The sequence below is a fragment of the Fusarium keratoplasticum genome, chromosome 9 (assembly GCF_025433545.1).
Source record: "Fusarium keratoplasticum isolate Fu6.1 chromosome 9, whole genome shotgun sequence".
Taxonomy (NCBI): domain Eukaryota; kingdom Fungi; phylum Ascomycota; class Sordariomycetes; order Hypocreales; family Nectriaceae; genus Fusarium; species Fusarium keratoplasticum.
Genome location: NC_070537.1, coordinates 1,389,132 through 1,406,084, shown reverse-complemented (window position 1 = coordinate 1,406,084; position 16,953 = coordinate 1,389,132). Strand labels below are relative to the sequence as shown.

Here is a 16,953-nt window from a genome sequence, read left to right as displayed (position 1 = left end):
AGAAAAGTAGGTAAAAAAAAAAAAAAGTGAGATATTACACCAATGTGCCTGAATGAACCAAGAAAGTTATCTCAAAGTCGTGCCCCTTTGAAAATGCCTACACCCTGACGCCGCTGAAAATGAATCGAGCAAGGCCCTCCTGTAACACCTGTGTTTTGGTGACCGAGAGCGATGGTGTGTGAACAGTCGCTCGCATGTACGCTTTTCTAAATTATCGAATACGCTGTGTCATGTCAACCTAGAACCGATTCATGCCGCCAGGTGAGCCACTGCCGTATGACGAATGCCTTCCACTGGAAGCAGGCATCTGTGGAGGTGGTAGGCTTGAGGGGTCGTCGGCCAGGAGGTCGTCGAGGAATGCGCTGGGGGCGCGCTGGCTTGGCGGCCGGTTCAGGTTCAAAGACGAGTTGCTAATGTCTCTTCGGGGGTTGACAGCTGGTGATTCGGGAGGAGTGGGGTTCAGGGTGTGGCGTGAAGGGTTTCCAAACTGGCCACGGGAGTCGGGACGCAGGTTGGTCAAGCTAATGGAGTGCTCATGGCTTCCACCAGGAGAACTGGTGCCTGCCGCATAGAAGCCCGAAGGTAGGAAGGCTGAACCACGGTTTCCAGCGCCGCCGTTACCAGTTGCAGCAGCAGTGGGCGAGAAGAACAGGTTAGACGCGCTGGGGGTTGACGAGAGGACGGGCCCGCGGGTGGTACGTCGGACGCCCCGGCCAGCTGAGAGAGACATGGTGGAACCAGTATCGGTGTACTTGTAGAATGGCGCCGGCGGAGCGGGAAAACCTTGCTTTGCGTTGGCATCGTGCTGAGCCTTGGCAGCTCGCTCAACGGATCGGTGAAGAAGAATGCCCACAATGAGTCGCCAGAGGAGAATGGCAGCGCCAAGGGCTCCAAGAATCGCGCCGACAGCAATGAAGACAGTTCCATCAGGAGCGCTCGAGTGCTGCATGAAAGGCGCGTTCTTGGTTGGCGGAACGGTCGCAGCCGGGTAGGTAGGGATCGGCTTGAGTTTTGTCAAAGTTGGCAATCCCGTCTCAACTGAATCCGAAATGGACTTGATCGATGTGATCTTGGACTGGATTGTGCTTGTCGGGTCGTCCTCAGTGGATGTAGGCTCCTCCTCCTCGGTGGATGAAGGTTCCTCTTTGTCTTCGGTAGTTGAAGCTTTCTTGTCCTGTGTTGCTGTAGGCTTTGATTCCTCCTTAGTGCTCGCAGGCTCCTTCTCCTCTTCGGTCTTTGACTGGGCGTTTCCCTCAGACTTGTTGTCTTCAGACTTGTTGTCAGTATTCGACTCTTTGGCGGATTCGGCGGCGGTCGCGCTGGGCTTGCTGGCTTCGCTGTTCTTGTCGGCGTCCTTGTTGTCGTCGTTCGTATTGGTAGCTGCGGGAGCGGCGGCGGCACCGGAAGCGCCAGCAGCGCTTTCCTTATCCTTGTCGTCCTGAGCCATTACGATGGCGCCGAAAATCGAGACCGAGGTGAAGGCCGAGAGCAAGAGCTCTGGCCTAGGTAGATAGTTGGCAGGCCGCATAGTGGGCTGTTATGTGGGATGTCTTCTTAGACGAGTATTGGAAAGAATGAGATGTGAGATGTCGAGTTGAATGCTGTTGAGTGTTCGAGTCGGCGCTGGATGTCCAGTCGATTCGCGCAGATACGAGAAGCAGTCCCTCGAGAGTCGAAAGGGCGACCGAGTCAGGCTGCGTATGGCCGAGGAGGCGCTGAGGAATGCTGGAGGGATGTCGAAGTCAAGGTGGGTTACGATTCGGCGTGCCGCTGTGAAACAGACAGGGCTATGCGAGACAACGACGTATTATCTTCCCTTTCGGACCCAAGAAGAGGGCGACGGCGTGCTGGACGTGTCGTCGGGTATGTGGGATGAGGGATGAATCGCGTCAATAACCCTGGCAGGGGGGCCACGAGAATGAGGGAGATGAGAAGCGAGAGGTGGGCAAATTAGCGGATCGAGGGGCCGTGAAAGCGTTTTCCAACAGGCCGAGAAAGAATACAAGAAAAGATGAAGAGAGACAAAAAAGAATGTATGTGGGCTGGCGAAGGGGTATGCGTAACCAAGCGAATGGGTGAGACGCCTCTACCAAGGCCGCGTTAGCATTGTTTGACCAAGAAAAGATTGAGATGAAGTGATGGGATGGGGATGAATGGATGGATGGAGGAGCGGAAGCGAGAGGGAAACGGGGTCGCACGACAGAGGCAGGTCAGGGACTGGGATTGGGGCTGTACCGTGCCTTTCTTCCTTCCCTTCTCTTCCAGATGCCTGTCCAGTTCTGGGCCGGGCGTTTGAGTGGGAGGAGGACGCGAGCATCAAAGGGGAGTAGCGCACTGAAAGAGCAGCGGCCACTGCTTGAATGGGCCTAGATCGATTGATCATCTGGGGGTTTTATTCGTCAGCTCTCATTGAACTCCGCGTAAATCCAATGCGCGAACCTGTGAAGTTCAGGGGTGCCACTTGCGCAGCAACGCCATCCGCGCTCTGTGCTCTTGCGAATCCGCCTGATTTACAGCGCCTACGGACAGGGCTGCGAATTATCGCGCCGTCCCTACCTCCCCGAAGCAGCCAGCCGCCAGGTTCCGTCGTGGTGGTCAGCTCTCAGCACCTTCAGCGCTTCTCAGCCGCCCTCGTGGCTGGCTTAGCCCACCTATTCCACCGCTTCTTTCGGCACAGCCCGCCTGGTTGCTGGGGAAAAGCAACCACAGGAGCGTCTTGGTTTACACACATCAACCTATGAGAGTTATCCCTCAACACCCGTTGCCTGGTTTACTTGTCGAGATCAACAACCAACCACGATTGCGTTCTGATCTTGGCTCCCCTTACTATGTGTTCCCGACAACCAGACGTCTGGGATTGGTGTGGCTTTCTGTAGCTTTCCATGTTGACGCGGCAGGTTGCAGCCAGAGCCGTTGAGCGCACGTAACGACGCAACGCAACGCACAAGCAAGATTCAGCAACGGCCATTGACAGCGGCGGCTGCATAAACCGAAACCTTCTGCAGATGCCTGTCATGAGGTATCAAGCACGTCACAACACGACCTGCAGGGTTTTCATCTGTCAACTTGTGAATGTATTTTTAGCCAGCTTAGAGTGCAAAATAGACTCTGCGAACGACAAGATGCGATTGCTGACGCATGTCAAGTCAAAAATATCACTGGTCACTCAATTCTCCATCCATGTGCCAGCTCACATTTCAGGGTCCGGTTCGATCGACCTCGCACCGGCCAGCGGGGTAACTGACATGGCTCTCCTTGACTTCTCGTGTCTCCGCGTGAGCCGCTTTGTTGATGATTTGTGTTTTGCAGGAGACCCAAGGCCCCCACGTTGCCCTCACCACGCCTGGTGTCTCTGCAACATTGAAGAGTGCACGGGCCATGCCCATGACGGACAGCGCACGTGACCTTCCGTCGGCGCTACAGCAAGGCCGGTCCCATGCGCGAGCCTCGTCATTGTCAGCCTCCAGTTCCGAGCATCGCCAACGAAGCATCATCGGCTGAACACGACCTACATCTCGAATCCACCTGTGAAGCCTTGAGGCCCTTGCGAGAACCTGCACCGATCAATCCGGACCCCCGCGATCAACAACCAGCCATCAATATGGAGGAGGAGCGTCTCTGGAAGTTCAGAAAGCCTGAGTGGCTCAACAGCGTCTGGGCCCGTAACGCTGGTGTCTACGCTGCCGGAGCTATTGTACGTTGGTCCCGTGAAGCATGATGCGGGTTGTGCCCGCGATACTTCCATCAGCCTCGAGCGACACGTCGCGATACCTGCCCGCGCCGCTGCGCTCTTTCATGAGTTCCGGACCGCAAGGCTAACCACGTCCTGCCAGTTCTCCGTCGCATTCTACGTCATGCTCGACTCTGCCGTCTGGTCCAAGTCGCCCAAGAACGGCTCCGACGTCCATGTCAAGTTTGTCGACTGGCTGCCCTTTGTCTTTTCCAGCTTGGGTATGCTCATTATCAACTCGGTCGAGAAGCAGCGCCTTAGCGCCGACTCCTTCAGCTATAGTGGATCTGGTGTCGCCTGGAAGGCTCGCGTTGTCCTCTTCCTAGGCTTCGCGGCTCTTGCTGGTGGAATGGCCGGTGGTGTCACTGTCTTTGTTCTCAAGTTTGTCGTTCCCAGCGTTGCCATGCCTGCGCTGGGCATGGGTATCGAGAACGTGGTTAGCAACGCTCTGGTTGGCGTCAGGTAAGTTTAACTCTGGTCGAGGTTTCTATGTTGCTAACCCCTCGCAGCTCTGTTGTTCTTTGGGTGAGCCAGAACATGGAGGACGAGTACTCGTACAACCTTTCTCTGTAAACACAGCCAGACAAGATTAGATGGGAAGAACGAGGGCCATGTGGATGTCAGGGCGCATTGATGGGTTGAGCTACGTTCCTAGGGATGGCTCTCGGTGTACGAATAAGAGCAGTTTCTCAAGTACGGATGTGGAAGAATGAGCTGCAACGACGAGTATCATGGATAGGTGATGGCGGTCACGATCTGGGCACGAAGATTTTGGACCAGGAGATTATAGTTATTGGGAATTCATCGACTACCGTCGATTTACAGATTTAGGAGCTCGGTTTATAAGCGTTGTCAGGATTAACATGAGTTTGAAGTTCGTTATGCACAAGCTGATAGCCTGTCAGGTTTGACCCGGTGTGAAAGGACTTGAATGGGCTACAGTAACATTCCATAGTATCAAAGGCCCGAATCAGAAGACAATTGAACGCTAGATGAACAAGAAATTGTCAGAATGCACTTTCTTCGACTCGAGGACTCGGCGGCTACCCAACCTCACTAGAGCAGAGCATACCCCGGCGCATCCCCACACAAAGTCAACACACATAGAACCCGCATCTGACTACGCATCACATCACCTCTTGGACAACATAACAAACACAAAAGTCCTACATTCTGCATAATATTCACTCACACGTCATGTCTGACCGCTCGCGCGCAGCAACAAACGGCAACGGCGTTTCGCGTACGCGGAATGGCACATCATCCTCTGCATCTGCATCAGTCCGTCGCAATCTGTTCCAGAGCCAGTTGACCCGGCGACCTACCGCAGGCTCCTCGTCCACGTCGGCCGAGACGCTGCACCTCGACGTCGACGTCCTGTCAGACACCTCTGAGATTGTTGTTCGTGATAAGCACGGCGAGATTGAGCTTGGAGATCCCCCGACACCGATGCTTGAGGACGATGACGATGTGCCGCTGGATCACCGGCAGGAGACTGAGAGTATGCTATTTACTTGCGACATAATTAATGATTAAAGCTAACACAGGGGGCAGAGGAGAGGCAGCGACTAGCTGAAGCCGTCAAGCATCATCAGATTAATCGAAATACAGTCCCAGAGCAACCAGAAGGTACGCCAGCTCACCCCAAATCGTCACACCATGTGGCTCACCTCGCGTGCAGAACTCCTCGAAGCTGTCAAGACGAGTTTGAGAGCAAAAGTGGCGGCCCTCGCCGAAGACAATTGGATGTTTGAACCCGAAGAACAGCCACGCGGATAACCAAGTCTTTTTTTCACCGACCTTGCAACGCCTGCTGTCTATGGATGTTTCTCTCAAGACTCTATGGTACACAAACCGTCCACGAAAACCAACCCTCATCTAGTCCAGGCCCTCAGCAGCGGGAGCATCTGGCCGTTGCGTGACCTGTCTCCGCTTCGGCTGCTCCTGACCGCCGGCTCCGCCAAAGAAGCCGCTCATCATATCCATTAGAGGGTTGCTCTGCCGGGGCTTAGCCAGACCAAAGTACATCTCCCCAACCATCTCGAGCGCCTCGCCCCACGTCCCGGCCTCGTTGATCTGTGTCGCGTACTTGGACACGAGCGCCCGGAAGAGCTCAGGCGCACCCCGCTGGACGGCAAGGAGAAGGAAGCCCAGGAAGTTGAGGAGGGGGATGCTGGGGAAGATGCGGATATCACCGGCGGCGCTCGACACGTCCTGGACGCCGATATTCGGGTTGTCGCTGGAGAGTGCGCTGGTAAAGACACGGTAGCAAGTGTTGGCAGCGCGGACGTTGCCAATAAGGAGGTAGGGGAGAACGGCGCGACCAGCGAAAAGGGCTGCCGTGTGAGGCTCGCCCTCCTTGTACCACGTATACTCCATCTTTGTCAGAACCTCGGGCGAATCCTTGGTACCCAATATCAAATGTTTCTCCGCCTCGTATGTCTCATGTTCCTCGGCGTAGAGCGATCCGGCAACGTGGTGAAGTTCTGGGTCTCCGGCGGGATACTCGCCGAACTTGGCTGACCACCTATTCGCCCGTCAGAATACTTGTTATCATCCAGAATACCGTAGCACTCACGCAATAATCTCGCCAACAAACTTCTTCCTCGTAGGCTCCTCGGCATCGAACAGCCGTAGGCACGTAAGCAGTCTCCCCTTGGAAGTAGCATCGGGCTTTAGTTCCGCCTGCTTGTAGACATCGACCAGCATGATGCACAGATCGCCTCCGCTGCCACCCTGGCCAGCGCGAAGCAGAGCCTGAGCCACATTCGAGAGGATGTCGATGGCGGCGGGCCAGTTCGACGTCTTGATGTAGCGGGAGGCGGCGACACGGGTCTGCTGCTGGGCCTCGTAGTAGTCGCCCTCTTCGATCTTGGCCTGTAGCCGGGCTACTATACGGTCGACCTTGCTAGCCATAGTGGGCGGTTCTTGAGGTGCGGGGCGGAGAGGAAGGCGGGAGGGTTGGTGATAATAATGGCGGGTGACGTCGCAGAAGGTGAGGCAGAGTGAAGCTTGGTGTGTCCAGCGGAACTGGTGGAGGGGTTGACCAGCAGCCTACCTAAGAGCTAGGGTACCCCACATGGCTCATTAGGCGGCCCGCTCTCTGCGGGTCCTTTATGATGTGGGTCTGTAACTTTCGCCTCCAAAATTGGCATGGTTGCGTCGTAGACGACGCGATAGTGGTGTAGTGGTAACATTCTGGCTTCCCATGCCTGAGCCCGGGGTTCGATTCCCCGCTGTCGCAGTGCTTCTTTTTTGCCTTTTTTCTGATTTTATTTTGCTCAAATATGTCCAAAATGGTGCTGTTGAACTCTTGATCGTTCCATGAACCATGGTGTCGAAGTAGTCACTCCTTAGGGTGGAGAGCAACGGTTGGTGGGTATCCCGCTCCACACGTGGCGCAACGCTCGACTGACTAAGGCCCAGGTCACGTGTATCCCGGTACACTCCAAAAACAGACGCTCATTGCGAATTGGACCAATGAGCGCTGCCATTCTCACTCAAGCTGCTGGCTGGAACACCCATACGGGTTGTTCGTTTGTCGCTGGTAATTGACGAGTGATAATGAACCAGTGAGGCATTTACAGAAGTAACTTCGTTCCAAATACCGCGTAAGTCCTTGGAGAATCACAGCGAATTAGACAGGACGGCTGTAAGAGCAGTGCCATCTTGGTATTCAACCGAGAAGAGACGGCGCTCGGTCGACTTGTATGCACTTTTGGAGCCCCGTTCTGTTGGGAGATCGCCGAGTGTATTTCTTCTTCTACGTGAAATATTTTGCCCGTTGTCGCTGCTGTTACTCTCTTTGTTGTTCTCGTGGCCCAGACTTGTGAGCGAGAGAGGTCGCCTTAGGTAAGAACACTCACTGGTGCCTACAAATAAGCATAAAATAATGAGCATAATCTTATATGAATAGATAGATATGTCTCTTCATCAGTTAATACTGTATAGATACGCGCGGTACGAGATCGGGGTCATTTAAAAAACATCCCACAGCTATCAATCCCTCTTCGTACGGTCCAGGGCCATCAACGCTTGCAATAAAAACTACTCAATCAATATACAAACTAAACTTCCAACAAGAAACTGCTGACTTATCCTTTCCACACAAACTCCTGCTTCACTTGAGACATCAAAGGCCGAAGGGCCATGCCGTAGTCACCTCCATTCGGCGTCCTTAGCAGGGTGTGGATGTGGAACTTGGCTGGCTCCTCGTTGGTGAGGAAAACCCCCGAGTGGTGGTCAAATTCAATGATGACGATGGGGCTTTGGATTCGATAGTAGAACGGATCGTGTTCTTCCCAGCCTCCAATCCAGCAGAAGTAGGTTTCGTGGAACCATGACTTGATCTGGTCAAGTCGGTTCTGACGTGCTTTCTGTGGGAGGTAGAGAAGATACTCCTTGCTGATGGCCAGGACAATATCCTGCTGCGCTGGTGTCATGTCGCTGACTAGAATTCCCTCGTATGGCACGATACGATTGTCCCGGTAGGCGCCGCAAAGGTGTCTCTGATCGTCGTGATTCCAGCGTCCCTCAGGCATCTTGGGGTCTTTCATGAGCGTAAAGACCTGTGCTTTATCCTTCTTCTCAGCCGAAAGATCGGTCATCAATTCCAGTCCCAGACGCTCTTCGGTCTGTAGGATACGTGTTCCCTTGTATGGACCTTCGTCGATGAGATTGGGCTCCGCTCCAGTGAACCAGGGTGAGACGACAATCTGGGCTTTATAGAGCAGAATGTTGAGACAGAGATGGTGGCCGTAGAATGAGAAGCCCCAAGGTTTCTCAGTGTCAGGTTCACCAAAGAGGACAAAGTTGTAGGACCACTCATTCATGATGACCGGGACCTTGACAAGTTCACCTAGGAAGCCGTTGATGCGCATTGCTCCCAACGCCTTTTGGTATCCTTCAGGGGAAAGTGTTAGTTCTAAAACCCGCATGACCGCAGTGCGTTGTTCAGAAGAGACCTCATCGAGCCGAATGCCCTTGTCGCTGAGAAGAAACTCGGGATTAGACCAAGTGCGCCATTCGGGTGAATCAATGTGATGGCATGTCTTTTGACGCTGCTTATCGTCCAGAAGTTGAACGAGCCCGTTCGTGGCATGGACGATATCCTTGATTGGAATGCCATCGTCCTGTAGGCCAAAGAGTTCATGCCGAACATTGCCTGGATGTTGTTAGTTGACACGAGATGCTAGCAAAGCTGCCACTTGCCGTCATTGGTGACCCCCTTGAAAGGCTCATTGAATAACTTCAACCAGTGGCAGTAAAGAGCATGTAGCCATGGTGGTTGCTTGTTCTCTTTGAACGCTTTGGCGTATTCGTACACATCTTGCTTCTGCATGGTTGTAAAGCGGGGGATAGTGAGATCCGGCAGATGCTCACGGAAGCTGCGGGCATCTTTGGGCGAGGACGATTGGGATGCCATGACTGCTGTTAGACTCGTGGTGATGGTATATGGTAATTGTGTCGCTTAGTTGGAGTTTAGATGAAAGAGAGAAGTGAGCTGAGGAATTATCAACGTCAACCTCGGGATATACATAGCCGGAGCTCTTGCATGGACTTCTCGCCGGGTGCAATAACGACGATACACGGAAGACACATGGATGCCAATTGGTCAGCATAAGGAGTATCCCGGACCCCAGAGAAGCACGGAAGGACACGCAGCTAATCTAATTAGTATATAATTCCGAGGCCAATCTGGTTATACGGTTTGAATCAGCGCTGGTCTAGTGGCCCGAGACTAGATGCCGGTCACCCCCGAAACGTCCCCCGCATTTCCGGCCCCGCATTCCGATTGTCGGTGTAAGTGGTGCCGAAACCGGCATTGCTACAGGGCGCTTATTACAATTGACCCATGCATATCTAGATTTCGTCATTTAAGAGCTTGCAGTCCCCGTATCTTGGACTATTTTTCTCTTTGAACCCTTTGGAGTTGATATCACAGTCCTTAACCATGGCAGCAGCAGCTCTCCAGCGTGAGTCTCTCCTTGTAGTGACCGTTATCTTCTAACATCATCAGGCCTTGTGCGCTTCGTGCCCAAATCTAATCCTTCCAAAATTCTTATCGGTCAGCCCGCAGACAAGGACATTGATGTCGGCGCTGCGCTGCGCAAGGGTCGTGAGGTTGCCGTGAATGTCTGGTCAGGCTCTTCTGTTCTGGCGCCTGGAGACTCAACCGGCACTACTGAGACTATTGATCGTGTGCTTTCGCCCCTTGCTCAAAGTGAGGTTGGTACTGTTCGATGTATTGGTCTAAACGTAGGTATTCCCGTCATACTTGGAGTTGAAGTCATAAGTTAATTGCCTCATCCCAGTATCGGAAACATGCCGCCGAGGTTGGTGTTGAACCTCCCACCATCCCGACGGTTTTCATGTACGTGACGCCCACCTATCAACTCTCTCATCAAATCTGACATCTGTGCAGGAAGCCCAGCACAACCATACTTGATCCCTGGCCAGCTCGGGGAATCATTCCCAGTGTCACTCAGGTTGACAACTCTGGCGACTACGAAGCAGAGCTGGCTGTGGTCATTGGCAAGGCAGCCAAGAACGTCAGCGAAGCGGATGCTCTAGACTATGTCCTCGGATATACTGCTGCCAACGACGTGTCAAGTCGTACTCAGCAGCTTAACCAGTCCCAGTGGTCCTTTTCTAAGAGCTTTGACGGAGCCTGCCCTCTGGGTGAGTACATTTTTGACGAGCAATGAGAACTTGACTAACTATCTGAAGGCCCTACACTTGCCCTCAAGTCTTCGATTCCTGACCCTTCCAAGCTTTACCTGCGGGGCATTAAGAACAATGAAGTTGTTCAAGAAAGCGGTATCGAGTAAGTTCCCCTAACGCCAATATGACACACATTACTAACCAGGTTTCAGCGACCTGATCTTCAGCATCCCCCAAATCGTCAGCTGGCTATCTCAAAGCACAACACTGCCTCCAGGAACCGTCATCATCACTGGAACCCCTGCCGGTGTAGGAATGGGAAGGACGCCCAAGGATTCACTAAAGGGAGGCGATGAGTTTGCGGTGGAGATTCTGCCTCATATTGGTACGCTTACAAATGTCTTTGAGAACGAAAAAGATGGCCACATCGCGAGGTTGTAAGAGGGTGGTAGAGGTATGTCTCAGGTGTTGCGCGGGGCTGGTGGCAGGCTGCATAATGTGTCCCAAAGCTTGGCTATATGCAAATAAAGTAGACATAGAAACACGCGTATTAAATTAAACATCTGAATGATCTTGGGGACTCTCGTGTCATTGGAAGCGCATCATGAACTCGTACAAGTATGGTTTATACACCACGAAATAGGCAATCAATCCTCTGCCAGTATTTCTGAATGCGGTTGCTTGACAGAACTCAGTCCTGAATAAGCTATCACCTATCACCCGTCAGCGTGAGCACTAATGTGCCATTTCGTCATAATTGCTAAAGACGAGGTGCCCAGCCATGTGCCGTATCACTTCGCCTCTTGGCTGGTGATATAAGAAGCCAGCGCATCACGAACAGCGGCTGCTGCTGCTGCTGAAACAATGCATGTTGTGTATGTCCCTCATTGATCATTCAACATCCTGCCCAAAATGTCGAGCTCATCACCAATCCCCGAGACAATGAGGGCGTTGAGATTAGTAGAGGTAAGATACTTATCAACCAGGTTCTTAATATACAATTCATAGAGAGTAGTACAACAAAGACTATCAACTTCACGACAATGTCCCAGTCCCGACTCCAGGTCCAGGCGAAGTTCTGATCCGCGTTTCCGCCTCTGGCTTCTGCCATACAGATCTCATGGTGTACCATGGCATAAGCCAAGAATCGCTGCCCTTTATCGGCTCCCACGAACCAGCAGGCACAGTTGTCAGCCTCGGGCCCGATGTTCCAGACAGTTGGCATGTAGGAGATCGTGTGGGCGTCACCAACTTTCAAAAGCCATGCGATGCTTGTATGGGCTGTACATGGGCCAAGAAGACCATCACATCGCTGGATCCTCGCTTCTGTGAAAACAGGACCATGTGTGGCATCACTCGGGCCAACGGTGGATTCGCCGAGTACATGACTGCTTCACATGGTGCTGTTGTCCACTTGCCAGACGCTGTGTCTTTTGAACAGGCCGCCCCTTTAATGTGTGCTGGTGTAAGTTCACTTCACCAAGATCCAAGTCACTGTGCTAACAACCCCAGGCAACCGTTTGGCACGCCATTAACCAGGCCGAGCTACAAAAGGGGCAATCGGTAGCAATCATTGGCGTAGGCGGTCTCGGCGTCTTGGGCGTGCAGTTTGCAAAAGCCCAAGGTTACCGTGTGGTAGCCGTCGACAAGCATGAGATCGGACTGAAGCTCGCCTCAGAAGTTCCTGCTCATCTCAAACCTGATCTTATCGTCAACTTCGACGACGAAGACACAGTCCAAAAGATTTCAGACTTTACAGACGGCCTAGGTTTGAATGCTGTCATCGTCTGTACTGGCGATGATGCTGCAAACGATTGGGCAGCACAACGTCTACAACCAAGAGGAATCTGTGTGGTTGTTGGCTTCCCTGAGGGGGGCTTCAAATTTGATCCCATGAACCTCATCTTTAAGGAGATTATAGTCAAGGGAACTATTTTCTGCAGCATGGACGAGGTCAGGGACATGATGGATGCCGTTGTTGAGCATGGGGTTCTCAGCCACTTGACTTTGATACCCATGGAGGAAGCAGAGGACATACCGACCAAAGTAGCCGCGCATGCCTTTACAGGCCGGCCAGTTGTGACGATTGGAAATGAAGGTCAGAGTTGATCAAAATCCTGCAAGGTGATTGAGAGAATAGTTCCACCTTCTTTGTTGTGCAGTGTCTCCCTAGCTTCGTTATAGCTTTGAGGCACAAATATCATGTCGACCATCCCTTTGATACCTTCTCCAGCCTTTTACTATTCTCGGTACTCTGAATGTCACAAGCACTCACCATAGCTGATGATTTATGAACAAACAAGTTCATGAATGCCGTATTTCCATTGATCGTATACACAACGCCGTCAGTCAATGCGACTGCCAAGTCCAGGCTCCGGATGTAGTACATGCAACAATCCTTCCTTCTCACGTAGCATTTGTAAATGCTTCCCACTGCCTCCATCATTATATAACCCTCTTTAAAGGTTCCAGGCATTACCCGACGATCGTCGACCCTTCTCATACAGCCACTTGCTGTTCAGTCCAACACTCGTTCGCTTGCCTCCTGACGGGCTAGGAGAGGTAGGATCAGAGAACGGAATGGCCGTGGAGCTGGCGCCAAATTGACTCGCAGACCCGATAGAAGACCTCCTCCCATTTCCAAAGTTCACACTCTTCTGGAAAAGAGGGCTTCCCAGTGGTGAGCCGGTCGACCCCTGAAGAGCAGGGCTACCCCGACCAGAGAGAGGTGAGCTAGCGTAGCTTCCCCGACTTCCAACAGAGCCAGCTATGGAGGGCGTGCGCGAGTATCGAGGCGGCGTACTAAACTGAGCATCGGGAGTCGGCGCGGCCGAGGAAGGCTCGAGGCCCAGCAGAGAGCGCTGAGCGGCTGTGAGGGGGATGTCGGAAAGATCGTCTTTCGGCCGGATCAAGGGGAGGCACGCGATGCCAATATTGATGAATGGGATGAGCTGGAGAATAAACCACGCCCAGCTCAGGTATATCCTGAAGGAGGTGGGAACGCTATAGGTTCAAGTCAGATACAGTCAAGCCAGGGAGTTGTCAGGCAACCAACGCTTTAGAACCAATGTTTAGCCTAGCGAGAAGCTGCGCGGACCAAAAGCCTAGCAGCGCGATAACATTGTAGGCTATTTGGCGCACATTCTTCTCAGAAAAGGTGGTCGCATTGCGTCGCCTGGTGATTTCATCCAGTCGCGGGTGACGCCAAGTTCCGGGGCTGTCAGTCACAGGAGGGCCGCCTATGGTGGTCGTCTTGACAGGAGTGGCCATGATGAGGTAGGAGGGAGATTGGCAGAAGCAGCAAAGCTTGGAGTGTTTTGCGCGGGTGGTTCAACAAGCTTGATCGTGGATCTGATAGCGACCGTGATGCTCCCGAGGATAGTCCAGACAGTCGGCTCAGAACAATAAAACTGCCAGACGCACTTTCGTGTAGTGTACCTATTGGTTAGTATCCTCTTGATCCAGGCCGAGGCCGTTGTGAGGCCGGTTGCTCCCTTGTTCGTGGGCTTTGTTGACGTTGCTTGCTCAAAGAGAGTTGAGGGTGAACGGGCTCCCCGTTAAGGAAAACACGACAGAGAGCGACTGGCCTGGGCTAGCTTGGCTGTTGCAGCGACCAGCACGGGCCTTCACGCGCCACAGGTGCATTGTCACCTGCAGGCACTGGAAGGTTAAGCCACAGGGACCCAGTCACCAGCCACACGAGCTTCAGTGAATCACCGCGGTGGTCCTGACGCGCTTCAGCGCTCGCTGTGGCAGAGGCAGGCGCATCCGTGGTGCTAACTAAGGCGAGGCCCGAGGACAGGAGCTGCCAACTTCGCTTCTCCTTCTCACCACGTCAAGGGCTGAAAACCTCGCCCGAGCATAATCACAATCGCCCTCACCTCGCAAACGCCCTCGACGCGCAATCGACGATAAATTCATCGACGAGCCTCGCCTTTTCTACATCGTCGACTATTTCACCAACAACAAATTGCAGTTCGCGATGCGACGTTAGCCCCAACGAGACTCCCTTCAGCCTCATCTCTCACCACCACATTTCTCTCCATCATCGACCACCTCCCCCTCCTTCATCATGGCAGCATCGCCTGCCTCCCTCGCCGCCACGTCGGAGATGGAGCCTCCAAGCTCCCCTGCTCATCCAGAGAGCAAGTCCTTCGTGTCTCGCGCAATGACCGAGGATGACGACACTCAGATGGCCAATGCCACTCCTGAACCGCAGGAAAAGTCCTCACGCTCCAAGGGCAAAGGATCGCAGAATAAGGATACTGGGAGTCAACCGCAAATCGGAAAGATCCGCCATTTGAAGAAGGAGGATGGCGAACCTCTGTGGAGAGCCGACATTCAATACGACTTCCTCAAGGCCGTTTTTGACAATGACCAAGCCGTCTTCACCAATTCGTACGAACCGGAGCGCCTCGGCAGACAGAACTTTGCCGATCTCTACATCGACACCATGTCCCGCAGCTCCAAGACCAGCAAGGTCCTTCGCGACAAGCTCCTTAGTGATAGAGAAGCCGCTAAGGGCATGGCCATGGTCTGCCTCCTCGTCAACATGGGCCGCATGAACACGACTCTCAACTGTGAGTGATGCACCGCCACCTATACTTTCACCATACTAATTCGCCTCCAGTCTTCCCCGAAATGAGAGCTCAGCTCCGTACCTACCACGCCATTCCTTCCCTCCAGGCCCACCAGGATCCCCACGCCTATAAGCAACTCCAGGATGCGCCTCGCCTCAAGTCAATTCTAAAGGGTGGAGCGGAAGATCGCGACGAGCCCGGGACGCTTGATAAGATCAAGCAAAGAGACATCCCTCGCACAAACCCTGTCAACCTCATCTTCGTCATGTGCAACACAGCACAGAAGGTCGCTGAGTTACATTTCCCTCGCCAGCGCGAATTCCATGATCTCATCATGAAGACTCACTACACCAGTGAGTCACGAGCAAAGGCCTTTCTTTGGCTCATGTGGTTCTACCTTGAGTCCGACTTTACAGAGGAAGGTTGCGAAGAGAACCCTTTCGGCCCAGGTGTTGATTACGGTTTGGATGTTGCGAACCAAGGTGTGCCTCGATTAACACAAATGACGCCCGCTGAGCAGGCAAAGGAGAACGTAGACACGGAGGAGGAGATGGAGTTCGGCCGGGCCAAGCAGAAGATGCGGGCTAAGATCCTAGAGATGGATCAGGCCTATCTCAACGAGAGAGAAACCAAGCGAGGCAAAATGCGACCATCGTTTGCCGACGATGGGCCTGCGATACTTCCACGTATCAGACCTTCGAAGCACGAATCTGACATGGATAGTACCAGGTCAACGCCACCACCTCGAGCACTGGGTCGCGCCCTTAACTCTAGCCGGAGAGGTGCTCCACTCAAGTACCAGATATTCGAAGGCTCATCACCGGCGCATCACGCCAATGAAGGAGTTGTCGCTCGAAAGCCTCGTCCGCCGACAGCACACCAACTCGCGGTGGAACGAAATCGGAGCCAAAGGGTTGAGTATATCCTTGATCGTGGTCTTCGCCGCCAACATCACAAGAGTCGAAAGTCGAGGCGCAAGGATGGTGCAATCTTCCGAGCATATCGACGACTTCAAGAGGTGGATGACCCTTTTGAAGACAGCGACGACGAGAATTCAGCTCCTCAAAACTTGGCCTATGGAGATAAGGCGCCAGGACCGTTCCGCGAGAAGGGTGTGGGAGGGCTGTGCCTCCTGTCCAAGGAGGAGGATGATTTTGGCGAGGAAGTCAGTGCCTATGCCGCCGCTTTGAGGCGATCAACACGACGTCTGTCTCGTTGGGCCCCTCGAGCAGCAGAGCTCGGAGTGATCCCTACCATCAAGCGACCCAAGCCAAAGAAGGCTGAGGACGATGACAAGGACGGAAATGGCGACGATCACGAAGATGGCAAGGGGCATGACGGCACCAACGGTGATGCCAATGGCGATGTGACTCTTGGTGACATGACACTTGGTGATATTACAGTGGGAGATGCCACAGTAGGAGATATCACAGTAGGAGACATGACAGCAGGAGATGTCACGATGGGCGATGTCACTATGGATGATGTCGAAGACCAGACAGTTCTCCACGAGGATGAGGAAAGGGCTGACGACGACGCCGACGACGCTGACCGTACGGAGGTCATGGGTGACTCTGATATGGACTAAGCAAGGTGATGAACGACAGGGAGAGAGTTTACCACATGTAGCACTATCAAGACGGACTCAAACGGGACATGTTTGCAGGGACGGTTACGGAATCAGGAGTTTATGCTTTGTTTGCTTGATGCGTCTATTACCAATCAATGGTCATAATGTGCAAAGAAGTGCAACAGAACGCGAGGCAAGGTATGCGGTGAAGAGGGAAAAGAAAGGCGCTGTCTTTGTTTGTTTGGCGGGCAGCATAGGTAGACCAATAGAACCAGTTCCTGACCAGGCGCATTGCGAATAGACAGACAGCGAATACGCTATACAAATACGAAAACGAGGAGGCTGTATGGCGTTTATTGCGCCAAGGGCCGGGACGCAACCGAGAGCGGAGAATTATCGCTCGGAATGCG

At 53.2% G+C, this 16,953-nt stretch overlaps 9 protein-coding genes across 9 annotated transcripts; 5 read left to right on the top strand and 4 right to left on the bottom strand.

Moving 5' to 3' along the window:
* Positions 1-238: 238 nt before the first annotated feature.
* On the bottom strand, positions 239-1,528 carry NCS57_01132400 (uncharacterized protein; the record flags this gene model as incomplete). Its single annotated transcript, XM_053061044.1, has 1 exon — positions 239-1,528. One exon carries the CDS (start codon positions 1,526-1,528, stop codon positions 239-241), a length of 1,290 nt encoding a protein of 429 aa, XP_052909430.1.
* Positions 1,529-3,436: 1,908 nt separating this feature from the next.
* NCS57_01132300 (uncharacterized protein) lies at positions 3,437-4,303 on the top strand (the record flags this gene model as incomplete). Its single annotated transcript, XM_053061043.1, has 3 exons — positions 3,437-3,694; positions 3,834-4,192; positions 4,240-4,303. 3 exons carry the CDS (start codon positions 3,437-3,439, stop codon positions 4,301-4,303), a joined length of 681 nt encoding a protein of 226 aa, XP_052909429.1.
* Positions 4,304-4,927: 624 nt separating this feature from the next.
* Positions 4,928-5,509, top strand: NCS57_01132200 (uncharacterized protein; the record flags this gene model as incomplete). The annotated part of the gene is made up of 3 exons (XM_053061042.1): positions 4,928-5,231; positions 5,285-5,359; positions 5,412-5,509. The coding sequence occupies 3 exons, from the start codon at positions 4,928-4,930 to the stop codon at positions 5,507-5,509; spliced, it is 477 nt and encodes a 158-aa protein (XP_052909428.1).
* A 99-nt stretch (positions 5,510-5,608) lies between these two features.
* Positions 5,609-6,646, bottom strand: NCS57_01132100 (uncharacterized protein; the record flags this gene model as incomplete). The annotated part of the gene is made up of 2 exons (XM_053061041.1): positions 5,609-6,257; positions 6,309-6,646. The coding sequence occupies 2 exons, from the start codon at positions 6,644-6,646 to the stop codon at positions 5,609-5,611; spliced, it is 987 nt and encodes a 328-aa protein (XP_052909427.1).
* A 1,178-nt stretch (positions 6,647-7,824) lies between these two features.
* NCS57_01132000 (uncharacterized protein) lies at positions 7,825-9,155 on the bottom strand (the record flags this gene model as incomplete). The annotated part of the gene is made up of 2 exons (XM_053061040.1): positions 7,825-8,894; positions 8,942-9,155. 2 exons carry the CDS (start codon positions 9,153-9,155, stop codon positions 7,825-7,827), a joined length of 1,284 nt encoding a protein of 427 aa, XP_052909426.1.
* Positions 9,156-9,683: 528 nt separating this feature from the next.
* NCS57_01131900 (uncharacterized protein) lies at positions 9,684-10,834 on the top strand (the record flags this gene model as incomplete). The annotated part of the gene is made up of 6 exons (XM_053061039.1): positions 9,684-9,705; positions 9,750-9,988; positions 10,045-10,103; positions 10,155-10,411; positions 10,460-10,556; positions 10,606-10,834. 6 exons carry the CDS (start codon positions 9,684-9,686, stop codon positions 10,832-10,834), a joined length of 903 nt encoding a protein of 300 aa, XP_052909425.1.
* Positions 10,835-11,305: 471 nt separating this feature from the next.
* NCS57_01131800 (PKS-ER domain-containing protein) lies at positions 11,306-12,502 on the top strand (the record flags this gene model as incomplete). The annotated part of the gene is made up of 3 exons (XM_053061038.1): positions 11,306-11,359; positions 11,409-11,858; positions 11,906-12,502. The coding sequence occupies 3 exons, from the start codon at positions 11,306-11,308 to the stop codon at positions 12,500-12,502; spliced, it is 1,101 nt and encodes a 366-aa protein (XP_052909424.1).
* Positions 12,503-12,852: 350 nt separating this feature from the next.
* On the bottom strand, positions 12,853-13,663 carry NCS57_01131700 (uncharacterized protein; the record flags this gene model as incomplete). Its single annotated transcript, XM_053061037.1, has 2 exons — positions 12,853-13,396; positions 13,449-13,663. The coding sequence occupies 2 exons, from the start codon at positions 13,661-13,663 to the stop codon at positions 12,853-12,855; spliced, it is 759 nt and encodes a 252-aa protein (XP_052909423.1).
* An 802-nt stretch (positions 13,664-14,465) lies between these two features.
* Positions 14,466-16,561, top strand: NCS57_01131600 (uncharacterized protein; the record flags this gene model as incomplete). The annotated part of the gene is made up of 2 exons (XM_053061036.1): positions 14,466-14,973; positions 15,024-16,561. The coding sequence occupies 2 exons, from the start codon at positions 14,466-14,468 to the stop codon at positions 16,559-16,561; spliced, it is 2,046 nt and encodes a 681-aa protein (XP_052909422.1).
* Positions 16,562-16,953: the final 392 nt, after the last annotated feature.